The following is a 20973-nucleotide window of genomic DNA, read 5'->3' on the forward strand; positions in this document are numbered from 1 at the left end:
TAACATTTAAATTTGAAATACTGCAGGTGCATCAAAATGTTATGAAAAAAACAGAGCTCTATATGGTTCCTCCCTATCTTTTAGTACAATATACTACTTGGCTGATAACCTCAGGAACAGGAACTGTTACAGCTGTGGTTTTTGGCCTCTGCCCACCAGTGGACTTTAGAAAATGTAGAAGCCTGAGTTAAATCGAACCACTTATAGGCAGCTCTCTGTTTACTTCAGACTGCATCACAACCTATTATACCAGCAAACAATTATTATTTTTAAAAAAAACAAGGTGTTATTGAAACTGAAAAAAGCATGATTCATTGCAGCAGAAGTAATGAAAAATATCTCACCCTGTATGTATGCAAAACTGTTGTGGGGAACACAGACACTGCAATAAAGGCTAATGTATAATAGGGAAAAACCTATTATTTAAATCCATCAATTATTAAATTAATTCTCAAAATAATGAATAACTGCGTTAAAAGTGGTCCTAACTGTATCAAGATACTTTCCTACATGTACATGACAAGCTGCATTGTTCATTAGCTATACGGTTTCATATTCTTTAATATACTTTACCACAGTGTGTTTTATGTTTTGTGCATGAGTTAGGGCTATTTGGACTCTGTCCCTGACTCAACCTTTGAGACCATTGCCCTTAAATACAGAGGCTATGTTGTGAAATCCCCTGCTGTGAGGTGACCGTGTGTCAGTGCACGTCTTTCTCTTTACATCATCACAAAGTGTACTTATCAAACAAACGCTTTCATCAACATTTGTCTGTCTGCCACATTGATTTCGTTACCTGCTGCTGATGTAATTCTCCAGAACTAATACACCCTTTGTTTCTGTGATAGCTGTTAACAGCATAAATCGAACCCCCCTATACACACACACACACCCCCGACACACATGTACTTAGCTAAATGGGAACTACAATGTGATTACCATAGATCAGTGGTCTTCAACGTGTTGCCCGCATGGAGTCTGTGAGTTGCAAAGCACATAGCCTCAATTTTAATATTTATTACATATTTTAAACAATGATAAAACATACCAACAAGTAAAATAAAATAAAACCAACAAGTAGGCTAAAACAAAAACTTTTAAGTAGACTATATCAAAAAAGTAGTCCTTCAGATTTTTTTATTAAATGTGGTAGCCCTTGATCACAAAAAGCCATAGATTATATCTATAACTCACACCCTAACACTCACACAAAATGAGAGCATACTAAAACAAATGTATCCCACATATCTCCAAAATGAATTTGGTCAGATTTGGTCTACTTCTCTGAACATACTGCAAAGTATATTTAAACATATGCACACACATGAGTGTTAGATTTAGTCATTTTTATTTATTTTACACCTTTCATTCTTTAAGTGCATATTTGCAACAATGCCAGCTGAGGAAATGACTCTTAATTCTCAAGCAATGTTTGCCACACACACAGTATGGGTTTCAAAGTATAAAAGCATCAAAAGTCTATTACATTTCATCTAGTAAAGATCTTTACTAGTTAATAAAACACCCTGTGACGACTTATATCACACAACATACAGTAATAACACAACAACAGATAGTCTTTGATACTGTATACATCTGGAGCTCATCAATAACCTACAGATTGAAGATTTGCATTACTAAACATTACGAACAGTGTACATGTTACTGTTTAAAAAACTGCTTTGTGCAAACATTATGTTTGAGTAAGACAATGAATGCAGAAACTGAAATAACTTGAAAAGCAAGCTTTTTGTCATCTCATACTTCAGGTTTTAGCTCTAGGGTTGGATATTTATGGACTGCATAACACCCTCTTTGTAAGGTTTTATGAAATCACTTTAAAATCGTGCAATTTCAACTTCTTGCACAAGTTTTGCTGCACAAAGCTTTCCCGTTGAAACCTTTGGAGCTGAAAACCTAATCGCAAAGTTCATGTAGGCAGATGTTCTCACACACCCATCGCATATCTCAACCAATGGCGTTCGTGGACGCTGAGCACGCCTGTTCCTCATCGTTTTTGTCCAGCCTCTCAAGTCAACTGAAATAATAAATACTGCGTTGTTCACGTACTCGCATCCACGCATTTACATTACTGACCAGTTCAGCTCTCCTTCATACACAACGCTGCATACCTTCATACATTCAAGTAAGAATTTCTGCTTAGTTTCAACTTTTTTATTTTATAAATTTGACAAAATATTAATTGATTGTAGCAACGTTATTGGATGTGGTAGACTTAAAGTATATGACTTATTTGTAAACGCAAATGTGGCAATGGTAATAAATTACAATGCAGAGACCGCAAGAAGAACGCGTGTCACGCGCACATGCATGCATACTATCGCGAGTGCGTTTGCTCTTTTTCAACGTTATAGTTTATCGTAACGCGATAATTTTCGAGTATTTTGTTTGTGTAATTGTTGAATAGTTTACTGTAATGGAGACGAAGTTGTCCACCATTAAAATGCATACATCTGAATTACAGTTTATGCACGCCTGCAGTTGACCTTTTCTTGATTTTAAAACAATATAAGAATTGTACAGATGTGCAGAATTGCTCTCCTTGTGCACGGGACATTGCGAAACTTGTTGCACGTAGATGACAGTGAACACTGAACTTCTTGTTCAGAGGGAGGAGCCAGACTATCACTGAATCTCGACCAAAGTTCAGCAGTTACGAGCAAATATTTACCAATAGGAGTAAACAACCCAAAGAGTTAAATAGCAAACGTTCTGTAAATGACAAATTTTGCCAAAAATTCACATTATGCCTTTTTCTTCTCAACATGACCCACCAGTTTCCATCCCTCTCTCCGGATCAGAAAAAGGAGCTTGCCACAATTGCCCAGCGCATTGTAGCTCCTGGAAAAGGCATCCTGGCTGCAGATGAGTCTACAGGTAACTTAAACCAAAAGAAGGTCCCCAGCTTAGTACCACAAATTTAAAATGAGAATTTAAAAGTCAAATATAATTGTATTCATATACATTTTATTCATCATTTGTTTAGACAATTGGCAATTTTAATGTAATTTCTAATTCTGAAATGTCACAATACTCTCATCAGGGTCTATAAGTATATCAGGATTAACTGTGCACAGAAATTGAGAAATCATATAAAAGAAATCTTGTTGTAAGGAAGATAATGAACTAATATTAATAAAACTGTGTTATTAAAGGCGGGGTGCATGATCTCTGAAAGCCAATTTTGACATTTGAAATCACCTAAACAAACACGCCCCTACCCCAATAGAATCTGAACCTTCTGTTGATAGACCCACCCCACACATAGAGAGACAGAGCACAACGCGGCATAAAATTAAAACCACGCCCACCGGGGGGGAAATCAATCCATCCGTCTCCATAAACTTTGTATAGAGACAGAGCGCAGTTATGCAAATTTGAAAACCACGCCCACCGGGGGGAAAACAATCCAAACGTCTCCATTGACTTTGTATTGCGAGAGGCCGCCTCCTTGTCATTTCTGGCTTATAACAAAAACAGAATAATGCCTAAAAGCTGCTGTGTGACAATATGTACAGCTAACAAGCCAAAGAACCCAGAAATACGTTTTTATAAGCTGTCGAGCCGTAAAACTCAGTCTTTAAGGAGAAAAAGTGGATAAAACCACTTTATTTTTGGGTTTTTTGGCTTGTTAGCTGTACACCTTGTCACAAAACAGCTTTAAGGTATTATTCTGTTTTTAAGTTTAATCTGTAAAAAAGTTTTCATAAGCTGTCGACCCCAAAAAAACGAGCGTTTAAAGACACAAAAGTGGAAACAGGCAACTTTTCATAGTACTCCTATTAGTAGAACTGCGCCTCCTAGGGGGAAACGTAGTCGGCGATCCAATTTTTTCTCCTTAAAGGCAGAGTTTTACGGCTCGACAGCCCACAAAAACCTATTTCTGGGCTCTTTGGCTTGTTAGCTGTACATATTGTCACACAGCAGCTTTTAGGCACTATTCTGTTTTTTGTTATAAGCCCGAAATGACAAGGAGGCGGCCTCTCGCAATACAAAGTCAATGGAGACGGTTGGATTGTTTTCCCCTCGGTAGGCGTGGTTTTCAAATTGGCATAACTGCGCTTTGTCTCTATACGTAACCCAGGCAATGATGTCGTTAGTAGACACGCCCCTTACTGCTGATTGGCTACAGGTGTGTTTTGGTAGTCGGCCTGACTTTCCAAAGCATTTTTCAGATATTGTGCACTCAGCCTTTAATATGCTGTGTTTATATGTCTCTCAATGTGCTTAAAATAATCTTCACGTTTCGCTATTAAGTTCAGTTGACCAGATAAATTGGTTATCACTGTTAGACACCATGCACGCTATGTGCTGTCGGCTTTTCTCATGAGCTTCGAGGTTTTGCTTGTTCATAAGAAAAAGGCTCCTGACTTGTCTGCTTTTACCTGAAAACTTGACAACAAACTGTGCAAAACATCGCTCTTCGTGTTTTAACCCAGAGCCGGCCCAAGCCTTTATGGGGCCCTAGGCAGAATTCTTTTGGGGGGCCCCTTGATGCCACCAATACGATTGATTGACTTGTATAATAATATATCATTATATTATATAATTACCACAATGGTTCACGCTGACATTCATATAAAAACGAATAATAATTAAATTAAATATCAAAATGTCATTTCATGTGCTCTTGGGGGCCAATTGCTTTTTTTTAAGTGCAATCAAAAAAGAAGATACATCGACAAATAACAATTTTCAAGTAATAAACATAAGAAATCATCAGGAAAGATAAGTACATGGAGTCTTGAAGAAATTCGCTTATGCCTTTGGCTCTGTTTTAACCAAGTAAATGTCTGTTTTCGTTATTAAAAACTCAAATTGATTCACTCTTCCATCTGACAAAACATGCAACAGTGTCCACAACAACCAATAAGGTAGTAGATAATTTATTATAACATGTTAAAATTGCCACTTTGTAGGTGTGAGCAAAAATGTGCCGTTTTGGGTGTTTTCTTTAACATGCAAATGAGCTGATCTCTGCACTAAATGGCAGTGCTGTGGTTGGATAGTGCAGATTAAGCGGCGGTATTATCCCCTTCTGACATCACAAGGGGAGCCATAATTTAATGACCTATTTTTTCACATGCTTGCAGAGAATGGTTTACCAAAACTAAGTTACCGGCTTGTTCTTTTACACATTTTCTAGGTTGATAGAATTGGGACCCAATTATAGGACTTAAATATGGGAAAAGTCAAATTTTCATGATATGTCCCCTTTAATATTCGCGATGCTTAAAATGTGTCTTAATGGTTACATTGCATAAGAATGCATATATAAATGGCCACAGGCAGAACATATATTTTAGTGACTGAGGGCTAAGCACTGGCCCGACCATACTGTCTTTATGTGAGCCCTGACATTGTTTTCTTGCATTTTCTAAAAAAAATATGTCAATGAAGTCATTTTATGTATGTTTTTATATTCTAGGAACAATGGCAAAGCGTCTTCAGAAGATCAATGTGGAGAACACTGAAGAGAACCGCCGTTATTTCCGTGACATCCTCTTCTCTGTAGATCCCTCCATCTCTGAAAGCGTGGGTGGTGTCATCTTTTTCCACGAAACACTTTACCAGAAATCAGACACGGGAGTTCTTTTTCCTCAGCTTGTCAAGAATAAGGGCATCGTAGTTGGTATTAAGGTGGACCGCTGTGGCATTTAAACAGTAACCATATGGGTGCATGCTTCCAGTACAGTCACTTTCTCACAATCACAAAATCCACTCAATAAAGTTTAGTTTTAGTTAACAAGGAAAGTTTTGTGTTTCAAGGTGGACAAAGGCACAGCAGGACTGAATGGAACAGATGGAGAGACGACCACACAAGGTAAAACTTTTATTACATTTATCAACATGCAAGTAATCTAGCATGCGGACATGTATGCATTTTCACTTCTTCGATCTTCATCCCTGATCGTTTTTGCTCAGGATTGGATGGTTTGTCTGAACGCTGTGCCCAGTACAAAAAGGACGGTTGTGATTTTGCCAAATGGCGTTGTGTGCTTAAGATCTCCGACAGCTGTCCATCTGCTCTCGCCATCGCTGAGAATGCTAATGTTCTCGCTAGATATGCTAGCATTTGCCAACAGGTATGTCTGGACAGGTTACTGGAAAACGAATAACTACTCATATTTAATATCTTATATCAAAGATTATTGCTTAAAAAAATGCCATTTTTGATTCATTTGTCCCCATTTTAGAATGGCCTGGTGCCTATCGTAGAGCCTGAGATTCTCCCAGATGGAGACCACGATCTGCTAAGGTGCCAGTACGTTACTGAGAAGGTACGTTTTCACCAAAACGAAATCTTAAAAGTAGATAGAAGTCAATTTAACCAATAAAAAACTACTTTCATTCAAGGTCCTGGCAGCTGTATACAAGGCTCTCTCTGACCACCATGTGTATCTGGAGGGCACTTTACTCAAACCAAACATGGTAACTGCCGGACAGTCCTGCACCAAAAGGTACACCCCACAGGAAGTTGCCATGGCAACAGTTACTGCTCTCAGACGCACCGTGCCAGCTGCAGTACCGGGTAAGAAAATCCTCCCCTGGAACTCAGGGTCTCTTCTGACTTGGGTGCCCTTTTTTTCTAACATCGCGCTTTTGCTCTTCAGGCATCTGCTTCCTTTCGGGAGGCCAAAGTGAGGAGGAGGCATCCCTAAATCTGAATGCCATTAACCAGACCCCCCTTCCCAAACCCTGGAAGCTGACATTCTCTTATGGCCGTGCTCTCCAGGCCTCGGCTCTTGCTGCATGGAAGGGACAAGCAGCGAACAAGAAGGCCTCGCAGGATGCCTTTGTCACGCGTGCCAAGGTGACAAATTAGTAACTTTTAAATGATATTGTTATATGGTGTGCTACAGTATGGCTTTACTAAATGTGTAATTGTTTTGTTTTAGATCAATGGTCTGGCATCAAAAGGTGAATACAAACCCTCAGGCCAGGCTGGACAAGCATCGACACAGTCTCTCTTTACCGCAAGCTATGTCTACTAAACCGAGCAACATATTACAATGCCAACTTATGGTGGACAATTTCCATGCAAAGGTTGCATGCAAGATCCCAGAAATATTGAAGATGACACAAAACTGCCTTAATGTGTACAATTGCGATGCACATGCATTTTCTACTTGAAATTTACAGATGATGTCAATCATTGTGACTCAACTGGATTAACTGGTACTAGTTTTTATGTATTTGCACAGGCTGTTGGTTGTAATTTTGGAATAAACTGAATAAAATGGCTTCTTTATTTGAGTAGTTGTTTTTTAATTATGTGAAAACTTGTTGCTCCATTAGACAGTATTTACCATTTCTGTCTTTTACCCTTTTACATGCTCTGTGCATGGCAGTATATGCAGTGGTGTCTGGAGAAGTGGGTATACTCTTAATTTATGCCCCCAGTAGAAGTGGGTATACCCCATGCCATCAAATAAAGAGGTGGGTATAATCCATATACCTGCGTATAGCCTGCACTACACCACTGAGTATATGCATCATAATCACCAGCATTTACATCCATCAAGTAATATTAGGGTGATTCTCACGAAAAACTTGGTTTTAAAAATGTCAAGCATGAAAATGTAAAAATTGCTTAAATTTACTTTTTTTCCCACCAGACATTGAAAAACAAAGTCTGGAGTAAATGGGAACATTAATTTAAAAACTTTTACTTATCATTTAACACTTTTTGTAACATAATTTAAAAAATTAGTCCTAAAAAATCTCATTACCGCAACAGTCAGAAAACATCAACACTGACATATTTTCAAAATGACATGACAAACCTGAAAGAACATAATTTGGAGATTCTGCACATGCATTTAAAATCAAAGTATTATGCTTCTATTAATTAAATTAACATTTAATAAGCATCTGTTGCGGTAATGAGAATCAAAATGTCGTGTAAGCATTCTGACAAGACAGTATTTCAAATTAACTGTAAAAAAATGATCTTACCTGGTAGCCATCTTGAAGTAACTGGTCCATGTGCTTGGTCACTCAAAACAAACTTTATGAAAATTCTGTATGTGTGCTTAAACTGTTCTCAAAAAGTGTTGCGGAGGATGAGAACATCAGGCATGGACACATCATTTTCCTAATTTTTCTTCATTATTATTATACATGAATATTCAGTAAATATTTTTTCTGTCATCTAAAGTAGTCTAGCAAAACATCAATTTATTTTTTTTCTTAATATTTTTGTGTTCATTTTATTCAATTACAACATAACGCATGTTCAAACACAGCCGGACACATTGCGGTAATGAGAATTTCAGCAGAAAATTAGATAAAATTTACAATTATAAATTCTTATGTTAAAATCACACATTGTGCAAGGTAGAACACAGTATTGTGTTAATTCTGACGCTTTTTAATGTTACAATATTACACATTTTAAAGCTAAAATCAGTAGTGCCGTGGTGTTTCAATGGTTTCGTGAGAATCACCCATTAAGTGAAGGATTTTAAATAATCCAACAGGGTGATTCTCACGAAATCCAGACCTAAAAGGTGTCCAGCATCTGATTTTTTTTAAAAGGCCTCGAAGCCATGCTTTTTTACACATATAAGTCTTTGAACCTCTCTCACTGTATGACATAGGACCACCGATGAAGAGCCACAATCACAGAAATCGCGACGATTGTTTCACGATGGCAATCTTTGGATGGTCTGTTCTTTCAATTTATATATTTTATGTTTATTTGAAGTAGATCATTTTTCTATGAGGCATAAAACTAAAACTGGGTGGCAACTTTAAAAAATAAAAACGCTGACAGAGTTAAGAAAGAGCTTCCAACCAAGCATATTTGAATATCACTTCAAAAGTTGCACGATATAAATGTTAATGTATATACTAGATTAATGTTTATTTATAAAAATAAACACCACATTCTATCATTGTGTCTTTGCTGCGCTCTGTTTCAGCCACACTTGATTCTGAGGAACTACTTTGTTTGGCGGAAGAGTAATATTTGTACTAATATAATTACAACTTAGCAGGATTTCATGAAATAAAACACAAATAAGCATATGAAGTAACCGTTTTATAAAAGCAATAAGCCCCGCGAAGCAGTGGTGTTACAGTGCATTTTATAACAGCTAAGGGGGTTTAAGGCAAACGCCACTTAGCTGTTATAAAACGCACTGGCAACCCACTACTTCTTGGGGCTTATTGCTTTATTCTGGGATGTTTATTTTAAGGACATCATCTGGGACGCAGGTAACAACAAAACAAATCAATGTTTATTGGAAATTGGACACGAACAACCCATCTATCCTACCAAAATACACATGCATGAGCAGTTTCTAAGCAAGTCTTTCCACAGTTACAGTTAAACACATATTTGGGGTGTGATAATCAACAGGAAGATTGTGTTAGTTTGTATGATCAAACAAAACGTTTGAGGGCATTCATAGTACCCACTTATGTATTGGTTACCTGCAGTTGATCCTGTGAAACCTGAGACTTTTTGGAGTTCAGGAAAATGTGCAAGGATTTTTTTTATTGGAACACTAAAATGTTCCAACTTCAGAAATTTCACACAAAATAACTGTAAAAAAATCACTTAAATTGAAATCCAAAAACTTTATTTCAATTTTCTCTTTAACCGTCAGTCACAAAACAGCACTAAATGTGTCAAACCCTAACAACATGGCATTTAAAAAACCCTTCAAATTCAGATGTATTTGTCAAAATTCAATCTTGCATACTTATCTTGCTTATACATGTAATTATTTAATGAATGGATGCTGATGCCCATTATATGGCCACATGGTATGTACTAGAAAGTGTAAGCCGAAGTAAATCTTTACCAACAGTAAGACACTAAAAACACTGTCATGTCTTTCTAGTCTGAACATCTACACAGTTGTGATAGAGTATTGCTATAAATGCTACTACATTTACCTCACGTACTGTAAGGATGTCTATGAAATACAAATTAAAAGTACATTAACATGAATGCATGTAGTCACAGATTTCACAGGTGCAAAAGCAAGGCATCTGAAGAGCGCATTTTCTACAGCTACCCAATCACAATCTAATAATAATGACCTAAATGGGTGCCCTTGTTCAAAAAACCAACAATGATTCATTAGTTTCTATAACACACTACAAGGCAAAAGCTTTGAAATAAAGTGATATTGGAATCGTGTTCGTTTCACGCTAGTGTAAAGAATCCACTTAAATAAATGTCAAAATATCAATGCTTTTAAAAACAACAACAAAATAATATCCCTCGCCACAACAGTCCATTTAGCCCAGGACAACTCCATTGTGATTCTGCACCATCTGTTTAATGATGATCTCGTAGGCCGGTACCGGGTGGGGGCGTATTGTCAATTAAATTTGTTCGAATGGAACAAGGGTTGAAGGATTGAAGCCCTTGGACAAATTATGTCAACTCCAGATTCACCCAGCCTGCATTGGCGCCGCAGCGTAACGTTCCAGAACGTACGTGGCGCTCCCATCACATGATATAAACCTTCTCAGCCTGGGAGAAGTTGAAAACCTCTTTGGTCCTGGGGCATATCACCTTGTCATCTTGACGAATGGACAAGAGAGACTGTAGACCAAAGTGAAAGGAATGTTAATGAGACAGGAAATAAATGAAACATAAAAATAGCTTTAAACGAAGCTACTCACATTGTATCCATACACGTAGCCATTAGGCAACATCATAGGTGGGTTGTTCTCGTTCATGACTTCGCCGGAGATTTTGCATACCAGCCGTGAGTTTGCACAGTGGGCCATGGGAAGAGGTTGAGCCAATTTATTCAGCGATTTGCTGCAGACAGGGCAGTCTGGGTTTTTGGAAGTGCCATCTTCTTTATAACACTGCCTGATAACCTAATATTAAGGTCAACAACTGTTTTACTGTTCAGCGTTTCATTTGTAATATAAATTAATGACATCTGCCGTAAACCAGAAAAATACAAGTGCATCAATGTAAAACTCATTGTAACGCATAACTCAATGTCCACACAATATAAAAACCTAAAGGATGATGAATGTTACTGCGGATAGGATACGGGGTTTTGATGGCAGACAGCCCTGCCTGCAAGGTAATGGTAAACACAGAGTTGTTTCCCAGCTGGTGCAATCTGTAGTTGTCATATCTGAACTGCTGGATCAGCATTTTCCAGCGAGCTGGATCCAAAAGATCCTGGGAGAAAAAAAAACAAGAATTGTCATGGACCATTGAACTGGAACTTCTACCTGCCTTGACAGCACATATTTAGAAACAATTAACAATAAATATCATCAAAACAGTGCATTTGAATGAAAGATTATATAAAAACAAAAACAGGATTTACCTTATACGGTGAAATGTGTGTATCAGAGGGAAAAGCCAGCATGCCCATCACTTGCCGTACCTCATCCAGCTGCCCTCCTTCTGCTTGACTGAAGTGTTTGCGTGCATGTCTATTGGAGTTAAGAGAGACTTTGTTAATATTAATTGTGACTCGTATACTTAAAAATGCACACATACTCGTAGTAAAATAGGTTTTTTCTTTGTTTCTGAAAAAATTTATGTACACATTTTAACAATGTTAAAGGAATAGTCTACTCATTTTCAATATTAAAATATGTTATTACCTTAACTAAGAATTGTTGATACATCCCTCTATCATCTGTGTGCATGCACGTAAGCGCTGGAGCGCGCTGCGACGCTTCGATAGCATTTAGCTTAGCCCCATTCATTCAATTGTACCATTTAGAGATAAAGTTAGAAGTGACCAAACACATCAACGTTTTGCCTATTTAAGACGAGTAGTTATACGAGCAAGTTTGGTGGTACAAAATAAAACGTAGCGCTTTTCTAAGCGGATTTGGGGGAGGAGCTATATTTTGTGGCGTGGTGGCACTTTTGGGAGTACTTCGACTCGCCTGAAAAGTCCGCTCCCCTTCTCACTATCATAATGGGAGAGGGAGTGTGTTACTGCACCGAGTCGAAGTACTCCCAAAAGTGCTATTACGCCATAAAATATAGTTCCTCTTTTAAATCCGCTTAGAAAAGCGCTACGTTTTATTTTGTACCACCAAACTTGCTCGTATAACTACTCGTCTTAAATAGGAAAAACGTTGATGTGTTTGGTCACTTCTAGCTTTGTCTCTGGGTGGTGCCATTGAATGAATGGGGCTAAGCTAAATGCTGTCGAGGCGTCGCGGCGCGCTCCGGCGCTTGCGTGCACGCACACAGATGATAGAGGGATGTATCAACAATTCTTAGTTAAGGTAATAACATATTTTAATATTGAAAATGAGTAGACTATTCCTTTAACTAGATATGCATTTACATGGATCCACAAAGATGACTAAATATGCTGCATTACGTGTGCAGGTCCAGTAGATGGCGATGTAACTTTGTAAAGAAATACTACATGCCTGCGCACATACACATTTGTTAAACATTGTTTAGATGGACGATGAGGTAGGTTTATTACTACAAGTGACCCTGGACTATAAAGCGCCAAAAAATGTTGTAAACTTTGTTAATAAAACTCTTGAGCAGGACAGACACAGTCCTGTAGGCCGCCATTATTGTTTTGGTTATACTCGCATGTCTGCTTATCAATCTGTTGCAATGCAATAAATACAAGGGCAAATCATTCCTTACCATTAACTGTCAAATGTTTAACTGAGACAAGATGATTTACTTTAAATGACAAAAATAGGATGCTAAGCATTCTTATAATAAGGTTTCCCACACCTTAGTTAACTTCAAATTCAAGGAACTTTTAAAGGACTTTCCAGGTCCAATACCCTCAAATTCAAGAACTAAATGTGGGGACACATTTCAAGTGAGAGCAAGGTTACATTGTGTTACCTTTAAAGACACATCGTTACAATTCCCTTTTGAGGGAACTCGCGCTGCGTCACTGCGGTGACACTTTGGGGACGCCTCCAGGGGTAAGTGCATCTGAATGTGTATATCAAATTCAACCAATAGTGAGGCTTAACGACAAAGACAGGGTGCATGAAGTATATCGCTGTCTGAAATATTGCCAAAGACGGCATTACAGGGACACAGGAAGTATGGCAAGGGAGACGCAGCGTCTTGTTCCCTTCTCAGGGAACAACAGTTACATACGTAACCCGAGATGTTTTCATGTGTCAAACACAATGTGCCTTGAATTTTTCCCCCCGGATTCACAAACTTTCAAGGATTTTAAGGACCGGTGGGAACGCTGTATAATATGCGTAGGCAGTGCCCCCTGAACCACTAGGGGGGCCACCTTTCACTTCATTTTATGTGGTGCTGCACAGAACGTTTGGCAAGTGACATTACTTTGCCGCGAGAGCAATTTGAAAGCATAACAAGCAGTCTGATCTCACAATACTTTGATGTCATATGACAAGTGCTCAGTGCAAACTGTGCATACAATTGAACATGCTTATCAACGTGCGTCTTGATAAAATGGGTATGGTTTTCTAACAGAGTTAGCGAAAAGACAGAAAAAACGCATGCCGCGCAATGAGTAACACTGCTATAGACTGAATTAACACATGCACTGTTATTATAATTTTGTGTTTATGCGGTTTCAAAAATCTGCTTTTATTAGGACCCTAAAAACTGTTATGTAAACATTGGTATGTGTAACCGGCCCCTTACTGTGCGTGCACTCAACCAGTGACTAGCAATGGCAAAGCCATGCGATCTCTTTCATTTCAGTGAAAGTTTGGTGACTTCTGGAAACCGCGAGCATTGCCAACAAGAAGTGGGCTTGTCCAGCTACGCAACAAAGTTGAGAACAGATCAACTTTATGCAAATGACAAGTGACTTTCAGGAGGGACAACCAATGAGATTGAAGCAGTGGAGTTAACGTCATCCATCTTTCTTCATTTACTGAGAGGACGGTCATGCTGTGTACACACCAAACGCAAAACATTGCATTTCTCGCTCTACATTACTCGCGGGATTTAACTTCATCTCATCATGATAATTTTTCGCTTGAGTTGAATATTCTCAACTTGCGCAAAGACGCGTTTGAGGCGAATAACACATTTTTGCGGCAATTGCGCCGCCCAATTAGCATCATTCGCATAGCCCTCCGCGAGTTCACATCTGTTTGCGTCTATAGACGGTTTCAGCAATAACAACATAAACAAGCAGCTTTCGTGGAACACACGTAACTTCCAGTAAACTCCGCTACGAATAAGTAACAACAAAGTTCTACAACAAAGTAGTTTATTTATATAACAAGCAAAATGAACAACACGTAGATTACTTAGGAAACCAAAACATTTGTTATTTTCACTGAGGTATTTGTTCAAGAGTTCAGTTTAGCAACTAGTCAGACCATTAAACAAACAGAAACCGGAAGTAAAGTTCCGACCAGACGCGTAATCGCGTCACCGCACATGTGTCCGATGAAACTGGCTATACATTAATTTTGTATGAAATCTACTTGCGCAAATCGTTAAATACTCATTTGTTTATAGTTGTTACTAGGACAAACAGAATAAGGAGGAACGCCTCCTAATGACCACATTGAAAGAGACTAGAGACACACAGCGACAAAGTCGCTAGCGTTGTGCACGGACAGTTAAAATGGCAGTCGAATGAGGTACTAAAATCATTATCAACCATAAATTCATTTTGTTAATGGTTATAATTTTTTTCCAATTATTTCAAACATACACACATTGATAAACAAAAACAAAACAACCTAATCAATGATAAAGTTCATACCTTACTGCATCCATGCGTTTGTTTTGTCGAATAAGTTCAATAAATTCCTGGATCCTTAAACTGAACTCCAAACAGCTCTGGAAACAGTAACATATTTAAACAACCAAATTTGAACAAATCATTCCCTTACAAAATTACATAATCTTTCGATTACTTGAAAGCATCTTTGAGAACATTACTGTAAACAAATGAAACAAGACGAGTAATGTGTGACCCTGTCTATGAACACCCAACTAAAGTAATTTTTTTGTAATTCAACGTTTGCTACATAAAATCATCCTATATAATGTAAAGAACATAATGTGAAAATATAATCTTGATATATCTTTAATATTCACTGACTGTAAGGCCATGTCAAAGGAAAATCAATTATTGAAATCAAAATGCTCCAAATTTAACTGAGACTGAATTTCACAGGCAGGGTCACATATTACTTCTCATATTGAATTCCTAATTTCAATTCAAAATATGAATGAAGCAGCCAAGTTTGTGAAACTAAAAGTCTGACCTTCATTTTTCGCAGACGAGACTTGTTATCATGGCACCAAGCCAGACAGGTTGCCGTTTCCTGTCGTTCGAGTGATTCTTCGACTTCTTTCGCAGTAAGAAACATTTCTATGTTGACCAAATCCTACAACAATAAAAAGGTCATGTGTAAACCTTGCACATACACGCACACAAAGCTGACAGGTGGAGACGCACCTCAATACCACTTTGTTTAGCCAACTTGACTGCAGTGTTGTAATAGCCACAGCGTAGCAGATGTTCCACCATCATGCGGTCCATGCGTTTCTTCTTCCAAACATTGACACTGGCTGGCTGGTCGCTGCTATGTTCCTTCAGGTGCTCTATGCGTCGCTTACATAACTTAGCGCTCTCATCCTCTGCTTGGATGGACTCTGCTGCCTATCAGATATGAAACCTTATTTAATGATTTAAACAGTGAAAATGTAGTTACAAGAAATAAATGAATGGAATTGCTGCAAGCGCTACCGCAAAATGCATTTCATACATTCGCAAAATTACAAAACTGATGTTCTCAGGATACCTTTCTCTTGAGGGCGCTGAGCTTCTCAACCACTCCATCCAATAGGGAGACTACAGTATCCACCACTGGAAAGCTACTGAGGGTTTTTTCCAGCTCTGCCACCACCATTGTCACGTGACTGGTCTCCCGGTCAATGTTCTTTTGGGCAGCTCGGAAGCGCTTGTTTAAGGTTTCATAAGGAACCTAAAGAAGAATACATATTTTGCATTTCATTACTATGGGTAGCACAATTTTAACCAGTCTTCCAAACTTACAGAGATTTAAAAAACAAAAAATACCTCCCATTACCATTTTGAACATTATCACATATGAGAATCAAGTATGTAAAGTCTGCCAAAATGAAAAGTACAAATTTACATATTTGACTAGTTGGTGGGTAGACTAGTTTGAGTTAGGGAAGCCGTGTGTATAATTAATTATACAGCCAATAAGCTCCCTAACAGATGTATTAATCATAATAAGCACTGTCCTTAAAGGGTAGTTCACCCCAAAAATCATTATTTACTCACACTTGATCTCGGTCACCATCCACTCCCATAGTAACAAAAAACCCTTTAAAGGGATAGTTCATCCAAAAATGAAAATTTTGTCATCATTTACTCACTTTCATGTTGTTATAAACCCGTATAAATATATCTGTTCTGATGACCACAAAAGAAGATATTTTCACCAATGTTTGTAACCAAAGCGATCAGAAGCACCATTCCCCTCCATAGTATCCTTTTATCCTACTATGGAAGTCAGTGGTGCTTCTGATTGGTTTGGTTACAAACATTAATTTTGTAATTATGAGTGAGTAAATGATAGAATATACATTTTTGGGTTTACTATTCATCCATTTAAAATGACCCAAAAGTGTTAAAGGCGAGGTGCGTGATTTTTGACACTTTGGAAAAGGGAGTCGGGCCGACTACCAAAACACACTTGTAGCCAATCAGCAGTAAGCGGCGTGTCTACTAACCGACATCGTTGCCTGGGATGCGTATGTGTGGGGCGGGCCTATCAAATGAAGGTCCAGATTCTATTAGGGTAGGGGCGTGTTTGTTTAGGTGATTTCAATTGTCAACATTGGCTTTCAGAGATTGTGCACCCCACCTTTAAAACATTTACTCCTCTGCTTTCTTGTTAAATGTCACAGTTTTTTCAGTTGTCATATTATTTAAAGGTGCACAGTGTAACTTATAAGAGGATCTCTTGACAGAAATGCAATGTAATATACATAACTAACTATATTATCAGTGGTGTATAACCCTTACATTTTAATACCTTAGAATGAGACGTTTTTATCTTCAAATACCGCGGGTCCCCTTACATCGAAATCACCTTCATGTTTCTACAGTAGCCCTAAACGGACAACATGCTCTATAGACCTCGTTTCGGCACTATGTTGTCTCAGATGACAAAATGTTTGTCCTGTGTCAGATACCGTAGCTTCTCTATGCATTTTGAAACGGATGGCTGAGCAGTGGACTGAGCCGTTGGTTGCCATTTGCAATCTCACCACTAGATGCCTCTAAAATCTACACACAGCAGCTTTAAAAAATACATTCTAAATCTGACTAAACAACAGTTCAGAGACAGAGAATGTGCAATGAAAGAGAAGCAACACTTTTTAAAGGTGCAGTGTGTAACTTTTAGAATGATCTCTTGACAGAAATGCAATATAATGTACGTAACTATGTTATCAGTGGTATATAAAGACCTTACATAATGGACTGTATAGTTTTTATTATCTTAGAATGAGTCATTTTTATCTACATACACTGAGGGTCCCCTTACATGGAAGTCGCCATTTTGTGCCGCCATATATTTACAGTAGCCCTAAATGGACAAAACTGCTCTACAGAGCGCGTTTTGTCGCTAGTTCTGTATTTTGTCCTATACAACATGTTTGTCCTGTAGCGGCATCCGTAGCTTCTCTATACATTTCGGTGAACGGTGGACTGAGCCGTTGGTTGCAATTCACAATCTCACTGCTAGGTGCCACTAAAATCTACACACTGCACCTTTAAAAAAATATATGCATTTGGGTTCTGAAGAACAAAGAAAGACATTGAAGGTTCAATCGACATGAAGGTGTGCAAATAATGATAAATAATGATTTTTTTTTTTTTGGGGGGGGGGGTGAACTGTCTCTTTAAATAAGGGAATCTGAGACTTTGTGTGTTATGGGCAAAACTATTATTCATGCTTTATCTTTTTACATTTATGCAGTGCACTTTATGGCTTTACGATGTAATAGCACAATCTTCTTTATTGTAATATCACTATGAAAAACTCTAATTGGGTGATTCTCACGAAACCATTGAAACACCACGGCACTAATGATTTTAGCTTTAAAATGTGTAATATAGTAACATTAAAAAGCATCAGAATTAACACAATACTGTGTTCTACCTTGCACAATGTGTGATTTCAACATAAAAAATTTTAATTGGAAATTTTATCTAATTTTCTGCTGAAATTCTCATTACCGCAATGTGTCCGGCTGTGTTTGAACATGCGTTATGTTGTAATTAAATCAAAAATATTAAGAAAAAAAATAAATGGATGTTTTGCTAGACTACTTTAGATGGCAGAAAAAATATTTACTGAATATTCATGTATAATAATAATGAAGAAAAATTAGGAAAATTATGTGTCCATGCCTGATGTTCTCATCCTCCGCAACACTTTTTGAGAACAGTTTAAGCACACATACAGAATTTTCATAAAGTTTGATTTTGAGTGACCAAGCACATGGACCAGTTACTTCAAGATGACTACCAGGTAAGATCATTTTTTTACAGTTAATTTGAAATATTTTCTTGTCAGAATGCTTACATGACATTTTGATTATCATTACCGCAACAGATGCTTATTAAATGTTCATTTAATTAATACAAGGATAATACTTTGATTTTAAATGCATGTGCAGAATCTCCAAATTATGTTCTTTCAGGTTTGTCATGTCATTTTGAAAATATGTCAGTGTTGGTGTTTTCTGAGTGTTGCGGTAATGAGATTTTTTAGGACTAATTTTTTAAATTATGTTACAAAAAGTGTTAAATGATAAGTAAACGTTTTTAAATTAATGTTCCCATTTACTCCAGACTTTGCTTTTCAATGTCTGGTGGGAAAAAAGTAAATTTAAGCAATTTTGACATTTTCATGCTTGACATTTTTAAAACCAAGTTTCGTGAGAATCACCCACTTAAACATTTTATTGCAATGTAACACTTTCAGTGTTCCTAGCCTGTTACTGCTCATTTTCCTGCATATAGATCACATGTAGCAAATAAAGAGAGATGGTCAAAGAGTCATGATAATTAGACTAGGAGGTGTGGCAGTAAAGCAGTGATGAATGAGAATTTATAGACATTCAACCTTCAATATTATCTCTCAAGATCAGCTAAGCCATCTGTCACCTTACAGCCATGTTGGATAACTATTCTAATTCTTCACATTTTTTATCCAAAGCAACTTACAAATGAATGATACCCTGTACATTTGAAACTAACATTATACCTCTTCCAAAAAAGACAACCTTTCGAAAGTACAACTATAACATACAGTGCTATCAATTAATTGCAAACCGTATAAAATAAGCCTATACATTATCAATAAGCTGCATGACATCATTAGCATGTAATCCGTGTAAACGTGCATTTTAATGGCCCCTACCTGCACAAATTTTCTTTATAAAGATCTTAAATGTTTAGCACAGAAATGATCTAGAGAAGGAACTGGAAATCATTCCCAAATGCTGCAAGGCAAGCTCAGATGCAACATGCCCTTGACACAGCGCTGAAGACCATATATATTATTGACATTCAATGTGCGTGCACATGAACAGACATCATTTTCCAAGGTCCGTGAACTGATCACCAAAACGCTTCATCACATAGCTAAATAACGAGTTAACGTGAGGATTCATCCTAATCGACGCTATCAACTGAGCCTTAAAGGCGAAAAACCTGTGACGCAGAGAACAAAGGTGCAATATGCCTGCCTACCAATAAATAAAAAACACCCGTCGACAAATTATACCTGACAATAGCTCCCATTAACCAACACTGCCGGATGCAACGTGATCTGTAATGTAACGATTAAATCGCATGCATACCGAGCTCTGATCATCACTGGCATGTGTGGATTCCTCTAGCATTTATATGACACACATTATCAAGCTTTCAAATCAATCTTACACGATTAACTACAAACGTTGCTTTAAAATGGATAGCATTAAAATAATAAATGATCTATATACTACGATGCGTTTTGTGTCACATACGTTTTGCTAATGATCTCTCAATCTACCTTTAACGGCATTACTCGCCGGTTACACTACTGAACGAGGCTGTACATGTTTGAATAAAATAAAACTACCAAACTGTAAGGATGACATCGATCTGAGCGATACTATTAGACTTATTTCTCTCTTTCACGTCTCTATCGATATGTAACGTTACAGACGATATCGTTACCAAGGCACCACTCGTCAGCTGGCGATCACTTCAGTTGGATCTGTTTGTGTGCGGGACTTGTTTTGCTAAGTTATCTAGCCGCAGAGCTAACCAGTTAACTGTCTAAATACAGTCACATACTTTATTTCATCGATGATTTATGTACGACATGCTATACATTATACAAGTCATGTTGCTTTAAATGAATGCGTTAGGTTACACGTTTAAAGTGTGCAGAGAAAAGGCGTGACAGACCTTTAAAGTTGGATATTCTTGCACCTTTAGGGCCATAGAGAGTTGAGCTGCTGTCTCCTGCACCGCCATCTTGCTTTGGGGAACTGTGGAGGCGTTACTTCGTCTTCTTCTCGCCATTGGCGTTCAGTGCGATGAGGAACCAAGTGTGCGCATTACTGCCCCCTAACAGACGGGAGAAATGAATCGATAAGTGTAGTGTACTATTTTAGCTCGTTCCCTAATGTAGAGATAACTACTTGTACAGTAATGGTGTATATCTGTCTGTCTTGGATTGTAATGCAGAGATGATTAAACAAAAATAATCATCAAAAAGTATAAATCCTGTTTAGTTAGTTGTCAAAACAAAACCAGTTCTGTGAGTTTACGTACAGATAATATTTTAAAACAACTGTTTAATATTTAGTTTACTTTTCCTTCTATTTAACCATCCCCCTCAAACGATCACCTCATCCACCCTCTTTTTCACCCCACACACTTTCTCTTTCCTGCACGAGCATGCGAG

The 20973-nt window shown here is 37.7% G+C and overlaps 2 protein-coding genes across 2 annotated transcripts; one reads left to right on the forward strand and one right to left on the reverse strand.

The window, feature by feature from the left end:
- Nucleotides 1–1998: 1998 nt before the first annotated feature.
- Nucleotides 1999–7281, forward strand: aldob (aldolase b, fructose-bisphosphate). The gene is made up of 9 exons (XM_073854102.1): nt 1999–2145; nt 2785–2901; nt 5453–5664; nt 5794–5848; nt 5950–6110; nt 6222–6305; nt 6382–6556; nt 6639–6838; nt 6924–7281. The coding sequence occupies exons 2-9, from the start codon at nt 2790–2792 to the stop codon at nt 7017–7019; spliced, it is 1095 nt and encodes a 364-aa protein (XP_073710203.1). The 5' UTR covers nt 1999–2145; nt 2785–2789; the 3' UTR covers nt 7020–7281.
- A 1966-nt stretch (nt 7282–9247) lies between these two features.
- maea (macrophage erythroblast attacher, E3 ubiquitin ligase) lies at nt 9248–20643 on the reverse strand. The gene is made up of 9 exons (XM_055177500.2): nt 20472–20643; nt 15772–15954; nt 15426–15629; nt 15232–15354; nt 14724–14800; nt 11343–11451; nt 11058–11191; nt 10672–10867; nt 9248–10591 (listed from the first exon to the last, which is right to left on the reverse strand). The coding sequence occupies exons 1-9, from the start codon at nt 20586–20588 to the stop codon at nt 10496–10498; spliced, it is 1239 nt and encodes a 412-aa protein (XP_055033475.2). The 5' UTR covers nt 20589–20643; the 3' UTR covers nt 9248–10495.
- Between the last annotated feature and the right edge of the window lie 330 nt (nt 20644–20973).

The sequence above is a fragment of the Misgurnus anguillicaudatus genome, chromosome 16, assembly GCF_027580225.2.
Source record: "Misgurnus anguillicaudatus chromosome 16, ASM2758022v2, whole genome shotgun sequence".
In the NCBI taxonomy this organism is placed as follows: domain Eukaryota; kingdom Metazoa; phylum Chordata; class Actinopteri; order Cypriniformes; family Cobitidae; genus Misgurnus; species Misgurnus anguillicaudatus.